Raw genomic sequence first — 27020 nt, 5'->3', positions numbered from 1 at the left:
AACAGAAATCTGGGAAGCTACAGGTATTGGCTACAGCAAAGTGAGACTCGGTCTTTCGTAGGATCTGAGTCAGAAGTACTCTAAAGGAGATTTAGATGCGTCCTTTGGTGCTTTTTTGCCTATTCTTACAATATAGTCCGGTAGGGGACCAGCTCTCGTACTGTGGTTTGGAGTAGAAATTCTTTTCGGGTCTTCATGTATATGTACTCCCACGCTATGCCTTGACAGAGGGTATCAATTCTGCTTTTGTACAATCCTCCCATATTCGCCTCAGAGTTCCCAAAATACCAAGAAATGACCTCAGTGATCACCCAAACCACGAGCCCGATTCAGCTCTCCGTTTCGCAGTCTGGTCAAATTCGTCAGTGTTTTGGCGTGATGTGCTTGGAACCGAGTTGTCATACCCATTCTTTCTTGCAGTCGCGGTAGGCTCTGTGTGAGTGACCGTGCTGTTAGCCTCATGCCGTACCGCTTTCTTTGTAGTTGAGGCATGCATCCCATCGCTGCCCAACCTCGATGAAGCCGGCCCTTTTGTGGCGACGACCGGCGCCAAATGGGATCACTCACTTAAAGTAGTCCTGGCACATCTCCCTGTCTCCTTTATTCCTGTGCATGCATTTTATACTCCTGTTCGCAAACTCCTGGCAGGGATCGTAATATTCGGATGTTCGTTTCCTGGAGCACACATTAGCAGGGTTCATGTCTCTGTACGTGTTATTGCGAAGTGCATACGATTGGAAGGTCGCTTTTGATTTCTCCCAAGCATCAATCTGTGGTTCTGAAGAAGCAGCCTGATCTGATTGCGCAGAAGACGCCATGTTGATGTTTGGTGAACAGGGTAGCGTTGCCAGAGTAGCTGCAGGTGCTTGATGCAAAGCGTCGATCACTGCTGGCTGCGTGCCTGCGATACCGACTCGCCGACTAGGCGGATGAGTTTAGTGAGGCACAGACGGCACTAACCCTGTTGCGCTTAACAGGCTCGACAGGCAAACAGGGAAGCTTTTGCCGAACTGCGTTATCGATAAGCAAGCCCTCCACCTCACAATATATCATTGCTTTTACCCCTCCGGCCCTCTGCCCTCCCACCCTCCAAGCGCAGTCTACCAGCATTGCAGGCTACTTCCAATTCCGCTGACCTGTCCCCAGGCCTTAGTGCGTTCCCTGCTTGCACATATTTCTAGTGTGCTATCCTTTTATTTCAGGATCAACCTATCTTTGAATTGTGGGATGGAAGATGAACTCTCCTCAGCGTGATCACGTCCTTCTCGGGGTGACCGTCGCTCAATCCACTAACCAAATGTGACTGACTCGTAAATAGCAGTTCAATCCAGGGTTTGCATCAGGCACCCTTTCATTGTTCTACACGGCTCCTTGACTACCCTCCCAGTTCACGATCTTCATCCATGCTCGGCACAAAGCACATAGGACACTTGATGGTCGATCCCTATATCAAACCTTGACAATGTGCAAGCATCTGCATTTGTGGACCGCACTTCCCTGTGTCGACCGGACAAGCAAGGATGCCTGCAAGGTTCAGCGAGCTCTCAGAGGTGGATTCTGTCTTCTGGCCAAACGGATCGCACACAGGGCCCAGAGACAGCTCCTTGCCCATCCCGGCACGTTACCATATCTGGTCAACAGATCCATACACCACCTCACAGCGGGGGTCATCCACAACCATCAAGTTCAATAAGCGATGCTGTCGGACCCCTCTCTGCGTGTGCTGTTGGCTGCAGAATGAATAATAGGAACCCTTTTAGAGATGTTCACCAGTCACACCGACATAGAGTTGGGCTGCCTCATCAGACATACTGCGGCTATGGTCCCATAAATTGACACCTATCCGCCATGTTCCTCACCTTGGTGATCCATGGTGATGTACACATGTCATATGCATTCTCTGTTTACACCGTTGTCAAAACCGTTGGATGGAAGAACATCCGAAAGGCACTTCGGTGCGGCCAGAGAGACAAACCTACAGCTGCACGTTGACACATGTGAAAGATGACAGGATCCAGGTCCGTCACCGGGGTCGAGAAGAATGCAGCAGGCAATGGGCAGTGTTTTTAATCCGAACAAAGCAAGAATTTCCATCCGTGGAAGACGAGGTAGTCGTCTGTCTGTCTGTCTGTCGTGATGGCACTCTGATGGTCTCCACAAGCTGTTTCGCAGACATCCCCCAGCTTTCGCCAAAGGGCGCCTGCAATCGCCTGACCGATGGAAGCCATCCACGATCCACACCTGTCGAGCATTTCAAAAGTCAAGCCTTCCCGATAGGCAGATCAATGATAAGGGCTGTTGGCCGGCTGATAAGACGGGCAACTCTGTGAGCGAATTGTGACGCTGTGGACAGTTGTTGACCTGCAGTTGGACGTCTCGCTTCCCTCAATCCAGAACTGTTTCTTTCCGTCCTTGCCCTATCTGGTGGAGTACTCTTTACTGTGTCTTGCTTGCATGCACAATCTGATTCCACGAGCTAACAGTTGACAGTGTGGAGGATTTTCTGGGTTCAAACCTCATCCGGACTCCTAGTGGTATCTGGTGCTGGCGTGGCCTATTCAAAGCTGCTTGGAGCCACATACACCTTACCTAGGAGGGTCCATGTTTACTGAAGAGTGACTGAAAGGAGCGTTGGTATAAGTTCTGACTCCTCTTGCTTGATTGTACAAACGTCCCATGATTATCAAGTGTTTGTTGACCTTTTGTTCCATTCTTCACAAAACCGTCGTCATCCGGTTTGCTTTGATTGCTCATTTCGCACTATATAGTGGTCACCACCCGTCACAATTGTTTGCTAGTGGTCCGTCCAAAGTACATATAATCGACATCATCAAGGGAGATGGCTTCAGCCGATGTTCTTGCTCCAGAAGCACCAGCCTTTGGCACCGTGAAGAGGAAACGATCAGACCTGCACCTCAGCAACATGGCACCCAGAGCCCCGAGTGGACCTACCTTTGACGCAGCGAAGCATCTCAATTACCAAGCCCCCAACAAGATATGGACGATGAAGGAGATAGGATTCTCTGAGATGGGAGTCTCGCCAAATGCCGTGTCGGAGCCCTTTCCTCTGTTCACCGCGGAAGCAATTCAGCAGATGAGGGCAGAGGTTTTGAGCAAGCCAGTGTGGGACAACTGCAAGTACTCTAGCGAACTGGCGCACTGCCAACTGCGAGGGTTTGCTCCTGAGTATGTGTCATTAATGCCATGAGGATCATCGTTGAGGCAGACAGGGTACTGACGAATGGAAAATAGATATGCACCATTTGTATATGATGCCTGGCGAAGCCCCGAGGTCCTCTCGATTGTGTCCAAGATCGCCGGTGTCGAACTAGTCCCCGCCATGGACCTCGAAATTGCCCACATCAACATCTCCAGCAACACCAAGGAACAAAGCGAAGCCGTCCAGCAAGCGCTGGAAGAGAAATCGCATCGAGAAGCGGACGAAGGTGTTTCGGGGTGTCCGTATGAAGACGACCAGCCTATTGTCGACTGGCACACAGACAGCTATCCTTTTGTCTGTGTCACAATGCTCAGTGACTGCACCAACATGGTGGGTGGTGAGACAGCGCTGAGGACGGGGACTGGCGAGATCATGAAGGTCCGCGGTCCGGCAATGGTAAGTCACCCAAGCCAGACTGCAAAACTGTTTGCCGTGTCCTTGTTGTTGTCGTCGTCATCGTCGTCGTCAACCTTACTAACATATGATAGGGCAATGCCATCGTCCTTCAAGGTCGTTACATCGAGCACCAAGCCTTACGGGCTCTGGGGACCACGGAACGCATCTCGATGGTGACCTCGTTCCGGCCCAAGTCTGCCTTCATCAAGGACGACACTGTCTTGACCACGGTGCGTCCCATCTCGGATCTCCGCGAGCTCTACTCGCAGTACGCCGAGTATCGATTCGAGATGCTAGAGGAGCGCGTGCGCGCCCACCTGAAGGAGATCCGAGACGGCAAGCGAGCCCGCCGCTTCGACACCAAGGCCACCAAGGCATTCATCCGGGAACAACGCAGCTTTTTGGACTCGATGTTGCGCGAGCTCGTCGACGACGAGATGGTGACGGCGGGCATGCTGGGCGGCGAGAACCACCTGTTCAGCGACGACTTGATTTCAAAGTACCGCAAGAAACCCCGCGTGTAGCCGCACCGAAGATTCAGCTCAGCTCAGCCCAGTTCAGCCAGCAACTATGGACTGTGAGTTGTGGGCGCGCGTGCGTCGAAGGAAAGGAGTATGTCGTATGTTGCAGGTGGTTTTAGAGATGGAAACATCTCCGAGAGTAAGAAATGAATGAATGAACGAATGACACATACTGAGTACACACAGACAAGACACGATTTTGGGTATGATTTTGATTCTGTTTTTCTCCTTGGGTTTTTCTTTGAATTTCTTCCCTTTTCAAGACTAGTCAAGCGAGCGGGCGCCAGGGAGCGCAGCGCAGCGGGGACGAGGATATGGTGCCTACCTAGCTGCCTAGGTACATATACATATGCATACAGAGAACAATCAAGTAAACACCAAGGAGCTATCAATACCTGACACGCGAATCACCCGAGGTTTCCTGTATCTGGTTATTAGTTAGATAGGTACATAGTCTCTATATCCCTCTATCTTTCTTCGTCGGATACAGAAGGAAGAGCAGGAGGAAGAGGAGTAACTATGGCTGTATTTCATGTTATGCTATGCTACATGCTAGCCTTCGCAATGTTCACTTTCCAAATACTCCGTCAAGAACCTACCTGTACTCGGTAAAGGGTCATGTCTTGGACAGAAGTCAGAAGAATATAAAATCCAAAATGAACCACCCAAAAATGGACGCCTTTATATATGCCACATCTATATAAATAACATGGCCAAGCACAGGGCGGCGGAGAGAAAATACAACCGTAGATATCCAGGATACAATAGCCAAACATCTTTCTTTCAATCTTACCTCGTTGCCTCCCGCTCAACAACATCATCCACCTTCATTCGCCGCCCCGTTGGCATTCCTCATCTTTGCGGCCTCGAGCGCCTTCTTGATCCTTTCCTGGTGCGCCGGATCGTCTCCAATCCGGTCAATCAACTCGCGGATCAATGAGATGCCCTCCTGTGGCCCTTTGGTGACACTGCTGATCCGCACATTCATGTCTTCAATCAACTTTGTGTCCTCCTTGGCTTTCTCGCTTTCCAGGTTCGCATATGTGGGCTTGTCTGCATTGGCTACCCGCGCTTCCGCAACCGACACATTGTAGTCAGCGTCGTTGAGCAACACATCTGCTTCGTTGGAAAGCGCGAGTAACCGCCGGGAATCGCTCATGACCGTGTCCAGAGCGTTCTGAGCGAGGGAGAGTGTTTCTCTTGCGCCTTCAGGTTCGTACAACCTCTCTTTCTCGTTCTGAAGTGCTCCGGCGTCGAGTGCCTTCTTGACCTCTTGAAGCCTGTCAAAGACCTCATCGGTGAAGACCTGGTTATCGCCCAGTCCGCGGACTGTGGCACGATCGAATGAATCCATCAGCTTGTTCGCCCTTGTGTCGCGGCTCCGTGCTTCGTGCAGAACTGCCATCTTCTCGGCCACTGCAAATTCTTTCTCAAGTTTCTTCACGCCTTGTACGTCACCATTCGCGTATAGCACGGTGAGTTCGAGGCGTTTGCGACGCCTCTCGCGCTCCACATGCGCCTCGGCCAATTTGGTGTGTCGGACCTCGATTTTGTTGAACAAGGTCAGGACGTACGACATGACTTCGGTCATCCTCACGGCACTGCTCCTATCATTGGCTTTGAAGCAGCGAGACACGGCCAAACTGTCAATATCGAGCAAGTCAATTGCCATCGTATACGCCGTCATCAACTCGGTGATTTCTTTCTGCAGCTTCTCCGTCACAACCACAAAGACCTGGCTCGTAAAGCTTTCCAGTTCTGCTTGATCCTCGGCGAACCTCCTCTCAGCCTCCTTGAGCTTGAATTCCGCCTCTAGCTCCCCAATATCTGCATAGCCGATCTCATTGTCGTTGAACAGAGCGTCAATGTGTCCTTCGGACTCTTCTTGGCGGGCCTGTCGTTCAACTTCTTGTTCCTTACGGACAAGTCGGTTGGTGCGATCCCATTCCACCACTGCGTCATGGATGAAGGAGAAAGCGTCAGGGATGGAGTCGATTTTGGACTTTATGAGTTTGAGTTTGGGATGCTCAGGATTGGCCTCTATAGGCGAAAATATGTCGGCCACGGGCGGTAACAGGGAACGCAGTGCAGTCACAGCTGCTTTGAGAGGATCCACTGGTGCCCGCTCTACTCTCATCGATGCTGTAGCAGGAGTCCCAACACGCATGACGAGAGGAGGCTCAGGCCTAGAAGAGGCATTGAATTTGGGTTCGCTGCCAGGCCTGATAGCCGCAGGCACAGATCCCGGTCCAGGGGTCTTTTGCCTTACAGCCATACTCTGTTTTCTGATCAAGCCAATGAATGCCTCTTCGTGTTCCTTTTTTCCGCCGGAGGAGGACGGTCTAGCAGGCGCTAACAGTGCCGTATCTTGAACCATCAAGCGGCCTGAGTCGGCTACCGAATTTCGCAACGAGGAATACGCTTGATCTGCTGGTTGTAGTGTCTTGCTCTTCTCTTCCTGGACACCAGTATTGTAGCGAAATGGCGTGTATGCGGGGCGAGGAGGTTCGAATTTTATAGGCACGACTGGCTTGTCACTATTCCCCTGGGCAGGTCGTCCCGGTGAGGCTTGGCCATGTGAAGCTTCGGTGGTCACGACCATTGGAGCGTTCATGCTTGGGGAAGGTGGTTCAGGGGTTGCATAGTCTTCAATAACCATCGGGGCATCGTTGCTGGGCGATAACATACTCATTGATGGTTGGTGTCGCTCTTGTTGGATAGTCGTGCTGATTGGGGGAGGCTTCATTGATGAAGTCGTATTAGCTTTGCCGGCGATGGGACGACCACCAGGGCTGTAGGCTTCTCCGTCGCCGTCTGCAGGTTTCGTCACAAGTGGGCGGCCCCCGGGGCTGTAGCTTTCCTCCTCACTGCCACCTTCAATGCTTTTCATCACCGGCCGTCCTCCAGGACTATAGGCTTCCTCTTGGCTTGACACTGGTATAATAACACGAGGGCCATCTTTCGACTTCGGGCGGTCTTGCTGAGTTGGTTTAGCTGACGACTCTGGGGTAGAAGACACGGTGTCTGCAGGTCGAGGAATGTCGAGCTGTGGTTGTTCTTTCTGCACAACATTCGTTGGGGTGACTTCTGGGACTGTACTGATCGACGGCTGCGTGTGTGGTTGCTGGCCTTGCGACGTTGCTGCCAGTGACCCAGACGGGTTCTCGACTGGCTGATTGCTTCGACCAGGATCTCTGCTCGTTTCATTAGAAGGAAAGGCGGCGTTGGGCAGAAGAGCCTGGATGTCTGCCAGACTGGCCGCCTTCTTAACCTCCTTGGCTGCTTCCTTCTTCAGTTCAACCCCGTAAAGCAGGCTCCTCAACCTCAGCTCCTTGGTGACGAAGCTCTGGAATATTTCGAATTTCTCGTCATCATGCTCAGCTTCTGCCTCCCTTCGCAGCATCGCTGCATACCTCTTCAGCGAGGCTTTGAACTCCGGCTCTAGATCGGCGTAGGGATCGACCACCTTGACGCTGACTGGAGATAGACCTGGGTCCGGAGATGTGACCCGTGGAGCAGACGCACGAGATTCGGGTCTCGGTGTCGAGTCATGAGCAGAGCGCACGTTCAGTGGAGCATTCCAGGCTTGAATCACCCTGTCGATATTGCCTGCGTCATTGAGGCTGTCAGAACGCGCCGAAACATTGCCGCTGTATTCGCCAGCGGACGGAGGCCCTTCGTCAACAGGTCGCGAAGGTGGGGATGGAATGCTGTCTACTACCGGAGGCGGCTGAGTCCGCGAGTCCCTTCGGGGCGTCACCGGACTGGCAACGCCAATCTCAACGGCATGGGTCGGGAGAGCAGGCTCAGGCTTTGGAGTCTGGTGAGGAGCAGGTAGGTTTGCGTGTATCTGTGGAGGAGAAATGGGGCCTTGATATAGAGGATTTGATGGAGGGCTCGTAGGTGTTTGCTCCGGAGGAGGTGCATTGGGATCGTAATGTTCCCAATCAGATGGCCCACCGAAAGCTAATGCCTGAGAAAAAGCAGGCTTGAAGTCTGGAGGCTGGATTCCAGCAGCAGGATTGTAGTGACTGGGAGCCTGGCTTGTACTTGAATGCGGCTGATGACCAGTACTCCAATAACCACTTGTAGGTTCTATTGGCGACACCAATGGACCATCCAACACGGCCGACGTCTGCGGTGGAGGAGGCGGCGTTGAATGATATGGTTGTCCCGTTGACTGTCCATGCTGCGTGTTCCATGCATTCTGCTGTGTTGTGGGAGGATCGTAGTGATGTGAGGGAGGTTGAAACGAGTATTCCTGATGGGGAGTCCCGGTCCGGTTATGCTGTGTAGCCTGTATCTGAGCCTGATACTCAGCGGGTCGGGGAGGTGGAGGAGGGGGTACTGTCGAGCTCGTGTGGTAGGGATCGTTCCACGATGTAGGATACTGCTGTTGCGAAGGTGCCGGTGCCGGGTGCTGCAATGAGGCTGTCTGGTGAGGCTGCGGGCTCACTCTTCCAAGGACAGAGGAAGGACGCGGCGGCAAAGCAGGTTTGGGTTCCTGAGATTGATTCTGATTTTGACCACCCAATGTTTGGTTATATCTGACTCCCCATTGATGTGTATCAAACTGCGGCGGTGGAGGGTATTGGGACGGTGGCGGAGGAGGCGGAGGGAGAGGGGGTCCGAATGCGTTCGACGCGGGTACAGCGACGGTATGATAGGGAGATATAGGGGATTGCGGTTGTTGTTGTGGCTGTCCTGGAAGTCTGGGGTCACCCCATCCTTGTCGTCGAGGAGGTGCTTGCCACTGTGGTTGTGGCGGGCCGGGGGTCTGTTGTGGAAACCCGTATGGCTGCTGATTGTATGGATTCATTGCCTCAATTCAAAGTTGCAACGGGTTTGCCACGGGCCATCAAGAAGCCGACAGCCGCTGATCTTACCAACCGTCTTTCAGCTCTGGAGGTAGACGTGGCAATGATTGAGGGTACAAGGAATCAGCAAATCCCCTAGCCAAATATATCTTTCGCGGGCGCAGGTGGAATTAGTCTCTTGGGGGCGCAGGCAGGCGGCTGAGAAGGCTGGAAATCCCAGCCTTGCGCAAGACAAGTCTCACCCACCACAGCCTCGTCGAGACGAACTGAACGCGACACGAAACACTCCAACATGAGTCTACGAAGCTTTTGATATGGGTCGGTCTGATTTATTTCCTATCTTCCTTTCTCTGTTCAATCACCCACTCAGGTCGATGACAACTCTCCCCTGTAACTCGCCCTTGTCCATCCTCTCAAAAGTCTCGGTCAACTTGCTCATCGGCTGAACCTCGAAATGCGTTTTGACAATACCTCTGTCCAGAGTGTCAGCAAAACATGCCATGTATAGGTGATGGGCAAGGGACATGGACTCACCTGGCCGCCATCTCCAAGGTCTCGATCGCCTCTTTCCTGTTGCCCACTGCGCTGCCGATGATTTTGGTTTCCGTCGTCAAGAGTGCTGCTGGGTTCGCGGTGGCGATCGGCACTGGGGCACCTTCAGGCACACCTACACATACCAAGGTACCTCTGAACTTGAGGAAGCTCAGGCCTTGTGCGTAAGCGACATTGCTAGCTGTGCAGACTACCACACCCGCCGCACCACCGCCTGTCGCAGCCTTGACGTCGTCGACCAGTTGCTTAGTTCCTGCATCGTCTCGACTGTATTTGGACAGGTCCAGGAACACCTCCGCCCCGCAGTCTTTGATCAACTTCTCTTTGGCGCCCATGTCAATGCCGATCATACGGAATCCCATTCCTCGAGCACCAATTTGCAGGGCTAAGTGACCCAGCCCACCCCCGCCGCCAGGGATGACAACCCAGTCTCCCGGGCGAACCCCTTGGTCTATCAACTTCTTGAGCGCGGCGTAAACAGTGACACCGCCGCACAGCATGGGTGCCGCCATATCGCTGGGAAGTGAATCTGGAATGGGCGTGACATAATGGGCTGGGGCAATGGCATATTGTTGGAACGTCCCTGGGGTAAAGTACCTAATCCAGGAGTTAGGGCGATGTTGTTCACCTGTGATGTGGAATACATGAACATACCCCGAGATCTTTGCTGCAGTACAGCAGGCATCTGCGCCAACAAGACAAGGGTGGCAGTTCCCGCAAGCAGAAGCAATCCATTTGATACCCACGCGGTCGCCAATCTTCAGACCAGAACCCTCGGTGCCGGGCCCCAGGGCAGCAACGCTACCAACGCCTTCGTGACCACCCACCTGGCCTTTCTGTGTGGGAGCAGGAAGCCATGCCCATGCATTGCACATAACGCCCATGTCCTGTGGGTGCAAAAGAAATGGGTATCAAGGTCAACACGGTCGTCTTCTTGCCTATCAAATCGACTACGCTGGACCGCTTACCGAGTGGCATACTAAATGTCAAGGTCAGTACTGTTTATTTCTCCCCCATGTGTTAACAAGGACAAGATACTCACCTCCTGAATGTGTCAAGTTCACCAGGACCTCGCCGACAGCAGGCTTGGGGGTCTCGATCTCCTCGATCTTGGTGGAAATGCTACCCGGGTTGTCATACACCAAAGCCTTGTGCCTGGCCGGAACCTGAACGCTCGCCATGGTGGTGGGAAGTTGTACACGAGGAAGAACTTGCTAAAGGAGGACTGAAAGAGGATTTCGAGGAAAAGGCAGTGAGCAGCACAGAGGCGCAGAAAGAAAGAGAAAGGGATTGTGCCGCGGTCATGGCCCAGGACTTCTTTAAAGGATTCGAGCAGCAGACGCGTCTTCTGAAGAGGGGTAATACCGTACAATTGCAGTTGTCTGGACCATCTCTCTCCTCCTTTGAAGCACTTGCACGCGCGGAACTGGTTGCGGGGCACACGTCGAGGCAGATCCCTCTGGTTGCGCACTTGTCCTTGTACCCTCTTCGGAAACTCCTTTGGCTTGATCATCCTCTTCGACTCGGTCGAGTCAGCGGGTTTCCTTCCCCTATAGGCAGCTTGCCACGGTCACATTGCCACATTGCCTTGTCACCGCATTATTGTACATACTCGCAGTTTCTGACGTCGTGGTGGCTCCCTCGGAAGCTGTCACTCTGGACGCCCAGCTCCAAGCCGCAAGCTCCGTCCTGCCTGATGGGCAACCTCGGTGTCATGTGGGGGTGGGATTCCCCATGTTCATTGTTCAATGTGGGATAGCCAAATGGCAAAGTGGGTTGTCACGTTGTTTGGTCTCACGATACCCCGCGATCATAACGCCGAGTTCAAAAAGCACGACTCAGTGTCAATGCATCAGCCGAAATGGAACCACAAACATCGTGTCAGCAATTGTCCTCGGCATCCTGTCTAACCATTCTCATCATTAACTGCTTGCAAAGCATACACAATCAACCTCTCCATATTCTAGCAGAACAAGGAACTGAGACATGCACCCTCCTCCGTACAAGCAGCATTACTGCACCAGTGCAAATAAGCAAGACATTCAGATGCTGGATAAGAAGGTCATATACATGCCCACACCATCCGCAGCCAGTAATGAAAAGAAAACAAACCCCCAAGACGAACAGTGGAATAGAGCCTCTCATCCCTGCAGCGTAACTCTTCTCAGGCAACGGTTCCCTTGTAAGCTGAGGGAGGAGATGTAGCATACCAGGGGCCTCTTAGCCCCAGTGCTCCTATCGCCCCCTAGCCTGCAAGAAGGGCTTGTAACCTGGTTTGGTAATCGTGTGGAGCAGCCTTCTCGTGTAGGATCGCAGTGATACGTGACAATTGGTCCTTTGCATCGCGAGTCGTCAACGTCCTGGGCCACTTCTCCCCAATGACATCGAGTGCATCGAGCATGAAGTCTATCGAGACATCCTGGATCAGGCTGCGATAGAGAGTCTGGACCACGTCAACGCCACCAGTAGCACCTTCCATCGAAAGGCGTCCGCTGCGTCGAGCAGGTTCAAGCTCGTCGTCCCGGTCGCAGACCTTTCCCAAAGCCTCAAGCACCACCATTGTGATATTATATCGGCCTGCCTCAGTAGTGGCAGCACGTGCAAGGGCTTGAAGTTCGGTACATATCTCGGCGATCTCTGTCCTCAATTCTGCTGCTGTCATACGACGTGCATGGGCCACTTTTTCATCATACCGGTCGAACTGCTCGTTGAACCTTCTCCGCAGCTTTTGTCCAAACCCAAGTGCTCGATCCCTGGGTGAAATCTTACGCAGCAGCGTCCATGCAGTCTCATCGTGGGATCCCCATTGCATCAGAGTGGCATGCAAGTCATCTCGGATGGTCCACTCAGTGGGTGCTCTTCTGGCCTGTTCTGCCGTGATCCTTTCATAGACGTCCGGTTTGAATTCTGCCGGCAAGGTGTAGGCGTCAAACGATGAGATGATGTCCCTGACAAGGATCTTTCTCTCCTCTAGGGTGGTGTCGTGGAACCGCATCTCATCCAGCAACCGTGCGTCAGGGCTGTGTTCAACAAAAGCAAGATGTGAAAACTGTTCAGTAGGTACAGACATGCTGGAGAAAAGAAGCTGGAGATCAAACTTCGATGACCATGAGAGCAAGTGGGATTCATATATGAAGATGCTCGCATTGCGCTAAACAAGGCAAATGGATGGACCAGCAGGTCACACAAGGGTTTTCAGGTCATTAGCGACTGCTGAACTATTGCCTTGGTGATAAGAGACAGAGCACTGCCATCCATAGACAAACGACAATGACGTTGAAAGACTGTATACGTCCAGACGCAGCATTTTGATGCTCCGCCATGGAGAAAGGCAAACGTTCGGATCGGTCCAAACCCCTCAGTCGGCCACTTACCAACATACCCAACCATGGACAAACCTTCAAAGCCGCTCTAGTGTACATGCCATCCTCCCTCGACCTAGGGTACCACGATTGGTAATGCCAGATGTACCCAATGGCGGAGAGAATGGATTATGGATCCGTGGGCAGAGGTCAGGTCACGTGATGGCCTTGCCCGGCGCTTCTGTTGGAAACCCATTGGACGCAAACGGGTGTGCCGCAAGGTCGTTGACAGGATTAGCGAGGTGGCTCACATCCGGAAGCAATCGTTGGCAAGTCCCCGTGCAGGGAGTCAATGGGTCAGGGTTTGGGTCGCATATGATATTGCCCGGCCGTCTGGTGGGCGATACCTAAAGGGAAAGCCTGCGCAGAACGCCTCAGCGACCGCTTCGGAACCACCTGTCCAAGATGCCAGGGATTTTGCCGGTAGCAAGGCAGACTCAAGGGATTGGGGAAGGTGGATATGGTCCAACAGATGGTTCAGGAGTGGTGAGCCAAAGGGGAAAAAGACAATGGATTTCGATCCTTGTTCAACAAGGACGTTGATAGAGGGTGATGAGGGTGATAAGCAGCATCTGTTCAACACCTTTTCCGGTGAATTTGCGCTCTGGAACATAGGTGAACATCGATAGTTCCGCATGCTCAGCATCATAGAGGTTGTATCCGATGAAATCGTGCGATCATTCTCCACTCCAATAGGGTTGCAGTTGCTCAATCTGGCCCGAGCGCACATCTAGCCCCCATGGCTTCGCTCGGTTCTCAGAACGCATTGGCCTAGTCGTGTGGAACTGGGATCCGGAGTTATAGAGCTAGGCAAAAGGTCACTTATGCACGTTATCACCACAAACTCTGTATGGCATCCACTGCTGAGGGATGTCCCCCTTTGAGTGGCCTTTCGGGAAACGGATGGTCATGCGTTGTGCTGCCGCACTCCCTTTTCAGCCCGACGTACTCGGCGTAGTCGTCAGGGTTTTCCAGAGCCACATCGTTCAGTTGGTTGAGGGATAGGGTGGGGTGATTCATAGAGCGAGTAATGGCTCGCGGTCTGTGCTTCTGCTGCAGCCAAGGCAAATATACGCGCGATCCGGAAGGGCTATGGCCCTTAGAGGGCACCAAAGAGACCTTTTGGTCCCGGCATCGAATGCCGTGGATAGTCTGTGAAGGTAACCCTCACCGGGAAGGCTTTTTTCTCTTCTGGACCCACGCAAACCGTTCGGAACCTCTCCTCATAATATTGAGTCTGCGGGTAGGATTAATGCAGAGCACGGACCACGATCCTGATTGCAATCAACCTTTGTCGATGCTTATGATCAGCGTCAGGAGAAAGATACTGAGGAGAATCTGGAGACCATGTCAGCAGACACGGAGATATGTAGAGAAAGGTATTAGTACTGACCAGAGTGGTTAGCATCCCGATACTCGTCAGTTCCCACCCCCCCGATAGACTATAACCACGAGCCATTGTCTTTTGATGCCGAATGAATCGCAGGGCGCCAATACCAGAGACAAGAACAGCGGCGCCATGGCAAACGCACGACAGCGGCACACCGACGACAAAGAAGCCCAGGTGCGGGTTTGGATGGAGACTGTGGTTTAATCGAAAGACTTGGGCGAGAATCACTCCTACCATAGCAAATGCCTGAGCTGTTCGCAGGTAACCCAAAAACGTCCTTTCGTTCGCTATTACGGCTGAGTTAGTTGTTAACAGGTTAAAGAAGTGACGAGAGACGCATGTGTCTCGGCGACAACATCAAGCATATATCCTTACCCAAGTGGTCACGGCATGTAACGTGAGGGACGCTCATGGAGATATGTCTCTTCCACCATCGATACGTCCTCGAAGTGCTTTGGTTTGTGATTGTTACAGTCCGCCGCGAGCCGAGCTCCAGGGCCTCTTGATCGGACGGATTTGCAAGCACCTCCTCAGCAGTGGGAAGTTCACCTTGCTGTCGATCCGCGCCTGCAACTTCTGCCTCCTGCGCCATTTTGTGGGACTGAAATTTGCACCAGATTTTACAATATTCCCGACTCCAACTGTCCAACTAGAACGAACATATGCAGGGTTTGAGGATCGCAAGATGGCGGTTGGCGTTTGAGGGCAGAAGGGTGTTGAGTTATCGTGCCATCCGAGTACATGTACATGTTTCAAACGGCGTGCTGCACAGGCGGGAAGTGTTGTCAGCGACGCTGATGAGTATGAGGTACGAAATACGCCATCTGCAACGGATACAAGGAGTGATAGGTGTCGATCCGGTCTGGAGGAGCTGTTGGTTCAGGCGTCGTTCCCAGATTTGTGGCATCCCAATAATGCAAGAAGCGAAGAGGGAAAAAACAGGAAGAGGCCAGTAAAGGGAGCAAGCCACCAATCGCAGCCACAGGAAGGATGAGTTGCCGAACTCCATCTGCAATAGTTCGCTCCAGGTGTCTCCGGCTGTTCCAGCTGCCCCCCCTGTCGGGTGGTGCCGGTGCCTGTGGCTGCCACGGCTCCCCATGTGCGATGACGACGTGGAACCGCTTAGCTTGGGAGCTATTTGCCCATGATGCCCCCCCATGGATCATGGTACCCAGCGCCCAGCCACTGCTATTATTCTGTGATATTGTGCGGAGTGATAAAGGATGCGCCCTCATGGCCAGACCTTTTTGATCTCTAACGACTCGCCCAGCCTCCTCTTGTCCGTACCTTTCCTATCTTGCCCCCCCCCTCAAATAATATTCTCCTCTACTTCGTTTCGCACTTTGTGTATATCCTATCCGGAGCTGGAGATCTCTTCTAAGAATCTTGCTTCCTGCGCTTCTCACATCCTGTTCAGGACTTGCGCTCGCCAATCACCCCGACCCCGCACGCATTGAATATCAAGCGACGGAAGCACCATAGGCTTCAGTTTTGTTCGACGGCCTCACCGTCTTTGAGTCGCACTACTATCTACACAGCCAGTGTTTGGATCCCAGCTACTACGAGACAAGATGCTCGGCGGGCTACTCTTCTGCTTCTGGAGGTTCGTGGAGATTGTCACATTGATACCTGTTATTGGCATGCTGGTACGTCCCTGTCTTTTCCCTGAGATATCTATGTAGGTACCATTCAAGGTAGACATCAACTGACAAGCGCTCTTCAGGCATGGTTCGTCGATGGCTTCGATGACAACAATCAACTGACACCGTCGTTCATCCTGACATTGTTTATTGTCTCGGTCCTAGCCTGCGCTTGGGCCATCGTGACGCTCCTCCGTCTCGGATCGACCCGTCGCTCGGCCCTCTTCGTCGCATTCGTCGATCTTTGCTTCGTGGGCGCCTTCATTGCCGCTGATGTCGAACTCCGTGGCATTGACGACGCCGATTGCGGCAACTTCACCTCTGGCTCCATTTTCATCAACCTCGGCCCCTTTGGATATTACGGAAGGAGCAGCGGTTCGTCATTGGCGTTACATCTCAATAAGAACTGCGCTATGCTGAAGGCTTCCTGGGCTTTGGGGATTATGAACACCATCCTCTTCTTCTTCACCTTCGTGCTGGCACTCTTCCTCCACCGACACGAGAGAGTCGTCGTCACAAAGGAGGTCAGGCGATCGCGACACAGCAGCCGAAGGGGACACTCTCGCTCTGGATCGAGGAGGAGCAGCAGTCGCCACCGATACGTCGTATAATTAGAGGAGACAGACTCCGACTCCCATGCACACCATAGCAATGGTTGCAGTTCCACGCAAAACGGTGGACTAGGCTCCAGAACTACTAAAACTCACGAATTTCTTTTATCTGCTGCAAATCTAGGCCGGCCGGAGAAGGTTCGGCCGCTCGATTGGTTTACAATGATTTTAGCGATGCAGCGACGGCGACGCTGGTTGTGGGAGGCTGCATGGCATGGCTTGGACGGTTTGGACGGTTTGGACGTGGCTATTCACCTGGGTAAGGGTATTGGCCGCCGGCGGATATTGAAGGAGGGGACGGGCGGAAATGAGATAGTGCATAGCATTTCTATCTCTCGCGCACGCAGCGAACGACTTTGCATAGCAATTTTTAGATAAAGAGAGAAAAACAAAATCAGAATAAAAGATGACGAATTTGCTGCCATACTACGAGGTAAAGGTTTTGCAGACCAGTACTTTACGAGGTATCGTTCATCCAGCCAGTCTGGCCTGGGCTGTATAGACGTATGGACATATACAGAGTACCAGGTATTCCGTCCCTGTGTCGAGTACCACTCGGAATATACGATGCGAAGAGTACCTCGTATAGACGCCCCAGCCGTAACCGCATTTGCTCCTGACTCATTTCAGTTCATATCTTCTGCTTCCATCCCGTCTCTTCGCCCACGGTGAATGTCACATGGTATTGCCTGCTCGCATCAGATCCAACAAATACCCAGATTCACTCCAACTGAAGCTTGAAGCCTGAAGCCTCAGGGCCCAAGTAACTATTCCTGCGTAAAAATCTCTGCCTACGTTCTAGGTGGGTAGATAGGTAGGTAGATAGGCAGTGGTAGGCACTACACCTTTGTCACCTTCTCGGTAACGGATTCGACGACCTCAGCGTGGCCAATCTCGGCGCGCTTGACGTCCATGGCCACGGGGTCCATGTCTTCGTGGTGCACGACCTTTTCGACAGCCACGACGGCTTGGTCGGCGAGAGCTTTGTCCTCGAACACTGTCGCGGACGGGGTGTTAGTAGACAAACTTGGTAGGCTCATGGGTAAAAGGTTAAATAGGAATAGGCGCGAGGGGGGAGGATGATAGGAGGGGGGGCACAGAGAGAAGGGATGTGGAGGGAAGGCTGCCGCTGTGGATGATGGACGGCGACACTTACAAAAGGCCAATTCCTCCAGTGTCCTGCCCGCGGTCTCGGGAAAGAACCACCACACGAAGCAGATCTCAAAGGCCAGCCAGCAACAGTAGGTGATCAGCCACTTCCAGCTGATGTTATCCAGGCCGATGGGGTTGACAAACGTGGTGAAAAACCCGGCCAGCCTGCCAAACAGTTGGAAGACGGCGATGCCGCGAGACCGTTCCGCGTACGGCCAGAGCTCCACAAGGTAGGTGTACGTCAGGGCGTTGTAGCCGATGTTGTAGCACGGTGCGTAGAGGAAAATGAAGAAGATGGTCGCGGTGCCCGCCGCGGTGTTTGTCCGACCGGCGTCGACGGCCGAGATGGATTGCTGCATCGTCACGGTCCAGCAGATGTAGACGACGAGTAAGCTGCACGTGCAGGCGAGGTACATGGTCCGGCGCTTGAAGCGCGTCACCAGCATCGCGGCCGTAAAGGCACAGACAAGGGACCAGCACGAGTTGCCGAGATTGATCTTCTGCTTGAAGATGCTGTCGGTGTGGCCGATCATGGCTAGCAGGTCGCCAAGGTAATAGGAGATCAGCGTGTTGCCCGACCACTGGGTGAATAGGCCGAGGAACGACGAGATGAAGACACGTCGCCGCATGCCCGCGGAAGAGACGACGGACAACCAAGATTTCCTAGATGCCTCCAGCTCCAAACGGATCGTTGTCTGCATTTGAGCCATTTCCGCACGCACAAACTCAGAGTCACGGTCGCCTTCGGCGTGATATTTGACAAGGATGTCGTACGCTTCCTCAGGGCGGTCCTTTGTGATCAGCCAACGTGGGCTCTCGGGCAAAAAGTAGACGAAGAAAAGCTGCAACATTGACGGTGCCATCTGGAGCAGAGATGGAATCCGCCAGGCCCAGTTGCTTGCGATGCTGTTCGTTCCGAAAGTGATTCCAGCAGCAGCAATTTGACCTGCCATTGTCTCATTGTCAGCCGATACGGACTGAAGAAGAACTCCCTTCGGGAGGAATGTGTAGAAACTTCCTCGGCGGGAATACACTTACCTATAAAATAGGACACGTTGAACAGAGATGTCAATACAGGGCGTTCCTTGGGATACCCGAGTTCTCCAATCAGCGCAGAGCCAGAGACGATGCACGTTGGGATCCCAAACCCCAGGATGAGACGTGCGGCAATATACATGCCAACTGAACCTCTGTTAGCATGGCTTTCACTAAGCTTCAACCTGAGGACTGACCGTTCCGCGCAAACCCTTGGATGAGGGCGCCAACGACCATGATGAGCGAACCAAGGAAGATCGACCCTCTTCTTCCCAGTTTCTCATTGACAATCGGAATGAAGGGGAGAGAGCAGATGGCTCCAAGAGAATATGCCGCGGCGATGATGCCTTTCAGAGACCCCTGAGGGTTACCAAAGTCTGCCACAGATTAGCGCGGTTCTTCCGCACATCAGTCTGGCAGAAGTGGTACATTCAATCCAGGACGGGACAATCTGCAGGGCATTGATCATTTGCGAATCGAAACCAGAAGTCAACTCAATGCCCATGCATGTCGGAAAGAGCATGAAGTAAAGATATCGCAAGTTCCGTTTGCGAAACCAGGGCACTTTGTCTTCCTCAGCGATGCGAGTGAGAATAGGATCCGAGGCTCCAACCTCATGGGTAGCGGGTTTGAATATCTTGGTAGTAGCCATGATGAGCACGATATCGGCTTCAACAACACTGATAGTGAGAGCAAAGCATTCCCCTCCCTCAAAGGCGGTCGAGGGGACTTATACTTCTCTCATTTCTCTTCCTTGCAGGGACACCTCCGAGGAACAGCCGCGACCACAACATGATGAAGGCAAATTTATCCTCGCTTACCACCAACATCACCCTTGTTGGAGGCGACAATAGCCACGGCGATACCTGGTGATGGCCTGAGAGGGCTGCAAGCAGGAACGAGTATGGAGGGTGGACCCTCTCAAAGTGGAGAAAATGGGAATCTGGGGTCGGTCATGGAAGTTCAGCCACGGCAGTGATAGTGGTCGATCGTCAACCATAACCAATGACTTTGGTTATATCCAAAAGCGACAGCCTGGTACAGGAGCATTCTCAAAGGTCGACAGTCAGCCCGAAAGCCCTTGGCTGGCGGCGGTCGAATGGCAACTAAAGGTGATCCAGGGGCCTGAAGCTACAGGATTCCAGGTTCAGACTAGGATATACCAAATGGTAGGTCATGGACCTGTTTGATGTCCGGGGATATGATCCCAACAAGTGATAGAAGGTCCCAAACAAAGACGATTTAGCCTCAATGCTCGAGCCAAGCAGGGTAAAAGGTGAGCCAAGGCACGCTTTCTCGAGCTCCGTGCTGGAAATGGATAGTGTCGGCAGTGGGACATTTCCAAATGCCGTAGATTGATGACCCTGACGACCTTAAAAATCATCGGCGCCGTACATTTTGTCATCATCATCTATCGCGGAGTATCGGTGGAGAAAGGAGAAGAGCACGAGGAATATTGAGCAGAAAATCCCCTCAAGGCGAGAAGAGTACTGACGCCAAGGAAATGGACGAATTCGGCAAAGCTCAGCCTCATGACCATATTTGGACTAAGGCAGCCTGGTCAACATTTCCTTTGGGCTCCTTTTCCATTGAATTCAGAGACTCTGGTCCGTTGGAAGAAGCATAGGGGCTACTATAGTTCTCGCGGCATGCTGCAGAGATGTTTATGATTCCTCAAGCATCATTTCTTGTGAGAGCAGACTCTTCCTTGATCGAAACGACGCACCAATCTGGCATATCGAGCTCTGCACTCAACAGTCCGACAATGATTAAGTGCAGATGAGGATATTGCTCTCAGGTCACAGCTGGACATGACATGACTTTACCATGTTTCCCCTCACGATGTACGAAAGTCTCAGAGGTGAGGTGCTGTATTTCCTGGTGAGCATTTTCAAGGGATTCAAGTATATCGACGGCCCCTCCCTCACTTTGTCGCCGGACATTCACCGTGATCAATGGGCCTTAAAAGAGTTATTCCTGGCTGACTAGTGCTTGTCTGACCATTCTTATTAACAAGCACGACAAGAACAGTGGAAAAACTGGCACCAGCTGGCCCGTTCAGAATGAGATAAGAGCGAGTTTCCGCACCAATCAGATGACGGGAATATCGGGTATCGGAGAAGGCCGAAGTTGTCCCTCTTCAACCTCGTTCGTTGTCCATTTCCATGACTTGATCTTTTCCTTTGTATCCCCTTCATCGCTCATCAGAGTTCGTACTCGTCGTACATCTACGGCTTCCTTTCCTTCTGTTCCATGCCTGGGTGAATCCCTGAGGAGCAGAGCTGATATATTCAACGCTCATTCTGTCTCTTCAAGAAATCAATGGGCGGTGCAACTCCGCCGACATCAGCCCGTCGAGATAGGCAGGTATTCAGGCCATGGCCGCCATGACAGACGGCGCAAAACTGGCTTCATCCCTGCGAGGAACGCAAGTTGTGGCAGAAATCAACCCGGAAACGGGCTACATCACCAACATTGACGATATCAGAGACGCGGAATATCCTCAACTGAAAGACACGACTTACCTCGATCACGCGGGGACCACGCTATATGCAAAATCCCTGATTCAAAGATACTCCGAAGAGCTCACGGGGAACCTATTTGGCAATCCTCACTCTGCGTCAGCGTCTTCGCAACTGTCCTCTCGTCGAATTGATGACGCTCGTCTTAAAGTCTTGCGGTTCTTCAATGCTGACCCCAACAAGTTCGACCTGATTTTCGTCCCCAATGCGACAGCAGCCATCAAGCTCGTTGGAGATGCCTTTCGAGACTACGCATCTGGGTTCAGATATTATTATCATGTCGAAGCTCATACGAGCCTTGTTGGAGTGAGAGAATTGGCGACGAGGGACACAACCTGTTTTGCCAGCGACAGAGAGGTGGATGCATGGCTGGACGTTCTGGATAATCAACCCTCTGCCATTCAAGGAGATTTGTCCCTTTTTGCCTATCCTGCTCAATCAAACATGACCGGGCGACGGCTGCCACTGGAATGGATCCAGAGGATACGTGGCGCCACGCAGCCTTCTGGCCACCCCATTTATACCCTCCTCGACGCTGCCGCCCTGGTATCAACCGCTCCGCTCGACCTTTCGGACGACTCAGCCGCGCCCGACTTCACAGCCTTGAGCTTCTACAAGATCTTCGGGTTTCCCGATCTGGGAGCTCTAATAGTCCGGAAGGCCTCGGGTGATGTTCTCCGCCAGCGGAATTATTTTGGCGGGGGAACGGTAGACTCGGTAGCTGTGCTGGGTGATAGCTGGCACGCGAAGAAAACCCCGTCGTTGCACAGTAGCCTCGAGGATGGGACTGTGGCATTTCACAGCATCATTGCACTGCAGACAGCCCTGCATGTGCACAGGAGTCTGTATGGGTCCATGGATAACGTTTCGAAACACGCAAATTTCCTGGCCTCAGCACTGCGAGATCAGCTGCGCAGCCTTCGCCATGCCAATGGGAGCAGGATCTGCATTATCTATCCTGACGCACTTACGGATTCTCCCACCCAGGGACCAAATATCGCATTCAACCTGAGAGACAGCCACGGCCGATATATAAGTAATGCCGAGGTCGAGAAACTTGGAATCGTCAAGGGTATACAGTTCAGGACTGGGGGTGTTTGCAATCCTGGCGGCGTCGCGCGCGACCTGGGGCTCTCTACGGAGGAGTTGCGACAGAATTATGCGCAAGGTCAACGGTGCGGAGATGACAACGACATTATCAACGGGAGACCAACGGGTATAATCCGGCTGAGTCTGGGTGCAATGAGCAACATGAAGGATGTGGCGACCTTCCTCGAGTTTATCAAAGAGTTCTACATGGACCGCGACGGACCGATGCAGACGGAAACGCATCCACCGGTAATCGGATCAACCTTGAGGCCACAAAGTTTCGTGGTAGAGAGCCTGTCGGTCTTCCCAATCAAAAGTTGCGCAGCATATAGAGTCCCAAGCGATATGCTGTGGGAAGTGGGACCAAAAGGACTTGCGTGGGATCGAGAATGGTGTCTGGTCCACGAGGGCACCAACGTTGCACTGAGTCAGAAGCGCTTCCCCAGGATGGCACTCATTTGGCCCGAGATTGACGTGGAAAGGAACGTCCTTCGGGTTTCGTTCGTACCAGGGTCTTCGCAAAACAAAAGAACGCTTGTCCTCGGTTTGGACTCACACGCCATACGCACCGACACGATTACCAAATGTGAACGCACAACCAATAGATCATCCAATGTATGTGGCGAAAATATCCAAGTCCATGTCTATACTTCTCCCGAAGTAGTGGACTTTTTCACCGAAGCGTTAGGGGTTCCTTGTACGCTCGCGAGGTTTCCTAACGACGGTACCATCAGGCAGGCTAAAGTGCGAGTGCCTGGGTTGCAGCAGGGCAAACAAGCCACCGAGGTCGGAAAATCAATCGCCTTGTCCAATGAAAGCCCGATCTTACTTGTTTCTCGGTCCAGTGTGAATCGTCTGAATGAGCACATCAAGCAGAACGGTGGCATAGGCAGGGCTGTCACCGCCGACTCTTTCCGCGCCAACGTCGTCATTGCGGAGGACCTTGAACGAGGGCAAATGGAGTCGCCATACATCGAGGATGAGTGGGCAAGCGTCCAGATTGGAGATGACCGCGCAAATGCCTTCGAAGTCCTGGGGCCATGCCAACGATGTCAAATGGTTTGCGTAGATCAGAAAAGCGCACAGAGGAGGCAAGAACCATTCAGTACATTGGCGAAGACAAGGCGCAAGGACGGCCGAGTGTGGTTTGGCGTACACATGTGTTTGAAAGCTGGCCACCTGGCGGATGATTTCTCTCATTGGCCGCCTGTTAGCATCAAGGTTGGAGATCGACTTACGCCATGGACGGCAAGCTGAAGTGGTGCCTGTTCACAGAGTTCGATAGTGTGGCTCCAGATAATAGTCCCTGAATTGGTATATCCTGTCATCTGTCCGAAGTGACCCGAGAAAGAAAACGCATCTCAGATCTCATCGCAACTGGGTCCAACCCTAGTTCCAGAGATTTCGAAGCGGCGGCCACAGCTACAGCGATGCAGCGGTTGAAGGACACTGTCTCAGCCCACGAACCAGCGTAGAGTGGGTCAGCACCGGCGCATCTGCCGTTTCAGAACCAAAAGAACAATTTCGAGGATTTGCTGTGGAACAGGCATGGGTTTTGGCTTCCCTCCGGTCAAACGACCTACCTATCTGACATAATAGTCGTTTGTGATGAAGCCGAGTGTCTGCGTTGTAAGCTCTCAGCAGATTTCATTTTGATAGACTGCCACATAATATCAGCTGGAATCCTCCGAGCTAGCAGCTGGATCTGATTTGACATTGGAAGTGACTGCCAAAACACTATTATACTCCCAAGTCTGTTTGGTAACAAGCGTGTCGTTGGGCTGGCTGATAATTTTCTTGAGGCTCATCACTCGGGGTAATCGGCGAGCTCGGGATTTAGATGAAACCGGCAGCTTCCAGTGGCGCACTGGAGGTTGGGGAGCCTAACAAGCCACAAGGCCAGGCAAGGATGACTGCGGGTGCAGCGGGGGTATTCCCTGTCCCGCTCACTAGTTAGGCAGTTGAAGCACCTTGAGCCTACAAACGAGTACTGGTACGAGGACTCGAAGACGTGTGCTGTGGCCGCGTTTGGATGCTCTTGAGGCATGTCTCACTGAGTATAGGGATCAAACAACGGCTTTTTTCCTGTCCATGAGACATAATCCCCTGTACAAGGTACCTCAGAGGTATTCAGTCGATGCCGTCTTTGCGAGGTTGGCCATCCAAGCAATCATCCACAGTCCAATGAGATGTGCGACGTCCTAATGGTGACCAAGACGCCCAGTCTAATCTAGTGTTCCCTTCTGTTGTCACTGGGAGAAAAATCCGACAAGACTGCACATTCGTACTCGGTACAGGACAAGATTACTCGTAATCCCTGGGTGGTCCGCTAAGAAGGTAATGAAGATCACAGTTCAGAGGGAAGGGAGCGGGAAGTTTTCAGTCAGACTGGGTGACTGGGCGCATGGTCAGCGTTGGGACGTCAGCCACAGAACAGCGGTACCTGAAAGCCTTGTTCACCTATCTGTTTCGATCATGAGTCGTGGGGAGGGTCTTCTTCCAGTTTAGTGCACGCCACCCGGCCTGTTCTCGTAGAAAAGGCCTCAAGATTTTTGTAAGTCGAGTCGATAACCTGGCCGAAATAGGACAGCACCTCGACGATTTGGGAGAAACCAGTTGAAGCAGAAAATGGAGCGGAGTTGGATCCTAACCAACAATGTCCAAGAGCGTGTGACGTTGTTGGCGAGAGCTCACCAAGAGCTAGCTCACAAGACGAACTAGTGATGGTGGTGGTGTTGGTGGGCTCCCTAGGTGAGTGTGGTTGGAGATGAGGGAGGACGATTGGCTGAGACGGGCAACCATTGCCAAAGGCGCTCCAAGCTGCGCTGGGCCCTTACCAGCCACCAGCAGCCACCGATGACATGGCGTCATCTCGGGAGTTGGGAATCCTAGGGAGATGCATGGATAGATGTTCCACCGTGGATGTCAATCGAGCGCTGGGAGCGAGGACACAAAGTGAGAGCAAGGAGATTAGAGAGCTTGTCGGGGGAGGCTCGAAGATAGTCCCTAGAGGAAGTCACTAGAGACATGCCCAATGGACAGGAATCCTTACTCGTCCATGTCGGCAGCTCTGAGGGCAGTGTAGGTACGTGATGTTTGGTTCATAGGTACCTAGGTAGGCACGTAGGTATGGCCCCCAGAGTCAACAAGCCTCATGACTGAACCACCCACCACCCTCCAAGCTGCACCTGCACCTGCAGCGGGCACCCGTTCCTGGGGCCGAGGGGGCATCAGGGCGTCATAGGGCAACGTCACTGGCTGAAAGCTCCTCAACACTGCCACTCTGCCACTTCTGCCACACTTCCACACTTGATCCCTTCGCATGGACGTTTGTCAATCAATTCTCCTAACTCACGAATCATTCTTCGTCATTCCACAAACTTGCTCGCTGCTCTTGCTCCTCTCATGTGCCACATCTAAACCGTCCAAAGTCAATCAAGAGATCCCACCGCAAATCAGTGGCTCTAAAGACTTAAGCGACATTGGGGGTGTTACGGGGTAGCCCAGTGTCCTCGTCTCCTCCGTCCACGACGCCACCTGTTTATCTGTTTTCTGTTGCGATCTTCAAGCCGCTTGTGGCCACCCCGGCTAAAGAGAGACAAGTTAAAACGAATCCACGTCCAGCGTCCTGCGGCCCTTAGCTGCCAGGGCTTCTTGAACCTGCCTCTTTTCCTCCCACCCCCAGTCTCCGATCCCACTTGCATACCACGATTCGGTTTGCCTGCGCCTCTTTTCCTCTTTCATCATCCTTCTACTCTCCGTCCTTCTCTTTGTTCCGTCGAACCAGAATAACACGGTGGGCTCGGAGGATCCTCCAGCACAAGTCAAAGCCCAGTCAAGTCCCACCAGCCAAACCACAACGCCGTTCCAAGCAGAACCCACCAGCCAGGGTGCGCCCAAGAGTAGGACCCTTTTATTAGTTTGTTCAGCACGGGCCTGCCTGACTGAGCCACTCGACCTCTCCTTGCTGCTGGCTGTTGTTGCTGGTGCTCCACTCGAATACCGTCACCATCTCCATCGCCTGCAGCCTTCGACCACTGGAACGGTTCACAACCACACGAGTCCTGTCGTTCATCTCTCCCATCCTTTTCCACTCGGCTGGTCGCGAGCCGTCTGCCAGAAAAACCAAAAACTTCTGTCGTATGAGGGCCAACGATCTGACGACCTGACAATCTTTGAGTTCAACCGCTATCTAACGAGCCTCTCACATTCTCGAAATTTGAATCCCCGCTCTCAATCGCGATCCATCAGATTGCAGCTAGCTAGACTGTCAAACGTTCTCGTCATTTCAACTCGACTCTCCCGTTGAGATCCTAACAGCGCTCGTCAAACACACACCTTCCTACCAGTTATTCTCCTACCCTCCTCGCTTCAGTCCTTCCCTTCGCCCTTTTTTGCACACGACTTGAACACAGCGAAATAACAGAACCCTCTCTCTCCTGGGCCGCTGATCCCCAAGCTATATCCCAATCGCATTCAGTGGCGCGCGATTCCTCGACCATTTCCCCTCACCGTCGAATCCTGACCTCTTTGCAACTTTCGCCCGTTGCGCACATTCGTTCTCCTCTTCGCTTGCTCCCTCGAAGCTCGGTCGGACTCGCTCTTTGAATTGAGGTTGAAGCTGTTCATTCGTCCGAACACATAATACACATATTTCAATATACCTCAGCCTAGCTCTTGGAAAACCCGTTCCGCAATTCGATCCTCCGAAAA

At 52.7% G+C, this 27020-nt stretch overlaps 9 protein-coding genes across 9 annotated transcripts; 3 read left to right on the top strand and 6 right to left on the bottom strand.

Annotated features, from left to right (window-relative positions):
* Positions 1-307: 307 nt before the first annotated feature.
* Positions 308-818, bottom strand: Z517_02251 (uncharacterized protein; the record flags this gene model as incomplete). The annotated part of the gene is made up of 4 exons (XM_013431362.1): positions 308-349; positions 405-432; positions 568-675; positions 733-818. The coding sequence occupies 4 exons, from the start codon at positions 816-818 to the stop codon at positions 308-310; spliced, it is 264 nt and encodes an 87-aa protein (XP_013286816.1).
* Positions 819-2839: 2021 nt separating this feature from the next.
* Z517_02250 (uncharacterized protein) lies at positions 2840-4140 on the top strand (the record flags this gene model as incomplete). Its single annotated transcript, XM_013431361.1, has 3 exons — positions 2840-3186; positions 3253-3616; positions 3709-4140. The coding sequence occupies 3 exons, from the start codon at positions 2840-2842 to the stop codon at positions 4138-4140; spliced, it is 1143 nt and encodes a 380-aa protein (XP_013286815.1).
* Positions 4141-4954: 814 nt separating this feature from the next.
* Positions 4955-8956, bottom strand: Z517_02249 (uncharacterized protein; the record flags this gene model as incomplete). The annotated part of the gene is made up of 1 exon (XM_013431360.1): positions 4955-8956. One exon carries the CDS (start codon positions 8954-8956, stop codon positions 4955-4957), a length of 4002 nt encoding a protein of 1333 aa, XP_013286814.1.
* A 356-nt stretch (positions 8957-9312) lies between these two features.
* On the bottom strand, positions 9313-10687 carry Z517_02248 (uncharacterized protein; the record flags this gene model as incomplete). The annotated part of the gene is made up of 5 exons (XM_013431359.1): positions 9313-9427; positions 9489-10103; positions 10161-10393; positions 10475-10485; positions 10549-10687. The coding sequence occupies 5 exons, from the start codon at positions 10685-10687 to the stop codon at positions 9313-9315; spliced, it is 1113 nt and encodes a 370-aa protein (XP_013286813.1).
* Positions 10688-11751: 1064 nt separating this feature from the next.
* Z517_02247 (uncharacterized protein) lies at positions 11752-12576 on the bottom strand (the record flags this gene model as incomplete). The annotated part of the gene is made up of 1 exon (XM_013431358.1): positions 11752-12576. The coding sequence occupies one exon, from the start codon at positions 12574-12576 to the stop codon at positions 11752-11754; it is 825 nt and encodes a 274-aa protein (XP_013286812.1).
* A 1576-nt stretch (positions 12577-14152) lies between these two features.
* Z517_02246 (uncharacterized protein) lies at positions 14153-14850 on the bottom strand (the record flags this gene model as incomplete). Its single annotated transcript, XM_013431357.1, has 3 exons — positions 14153-14206; positions 14262-14554; positions 14634-14850. The coding sequence occupies 3 exons, from the start codon at positions 14848-14850 to the stop codon at positions 14153-14155; spliced, it is 564 nt and encodes a 187-aa protein (XP_013286811.1).
* A 979-nt stretch (positions 14851-15829) lies between these two features.
* On the top strand, positions 15830-16509 carry Z517_02245 (uncharacterized protein; the record flags this gene model as incomplete). Its single annotated transcript, XM_013431356.1, has 2 exons — positions 15830-15904; positions 15982-16509. The coding sequence occupies 2 exons, from the start codon at positions 15830-15832 to the stop codon at positions 16507-16509; spliced, it is 603 nt and encodes a 200-aa protein (XP_013286810.1).
* An 839-nt stretch (positions 16510-17348) lies between these two features.
* Positions 17349-19348, bottom strand: Z517_02244 (uncharacterized protein; the record flags this gene model as incomplete). Its single annotated transcript, XM_013431355.1, has 5 exons — positions 17349-17506; positions 17666-18607; positions 18700-18843; positions 18894-19073; positions 19126-19348. 5 exons carry the CDS (start codon positions 19346-19348, stop codon positions 17349-17351), a joined length of 1647 nt encoding a protein of 548 aa, XP_013286809.1.
* Positions 19349-21083: 1735 nt separating this feature from the next.
* Z517_02243 (uncharacterized protein) lies at positions 21084-23564 on the top strand (the record flags this gene model as incomplete). The annotated part of the gene is made up of 1 exon (XM_013431354.1): positions 21084-23564. The coding sequence occupies one exon, from the start codon at positions 21084-21086 to the stop codon at positions 23562-23564; it is 2481 nt and encodes an 826-aa protein (XP_013286808.1).
* Between the last annotated feature and the right edge of the window lie 3456 nt (positions 23565-27020).

This window comes from Fonsecaea pedrosoi (genome assembly GCF_000835455.1).
Source record: "Fonsecaea pedrosoi CBS 271.37 unplaced genomic scaffold supercont1.2, whole genome shotgun sequence".
Lineage (NCBI taxonomy): Eukaryota > Fungi > Ascomycota > Eurotiomycetes > Chaetothyriales > Herpotrichiellaceae > Fonsecaea > Fonsecaea pedrosoi.
This window is presented reverse-complemented; position numbering and strand designations above follow the sequence as displayed.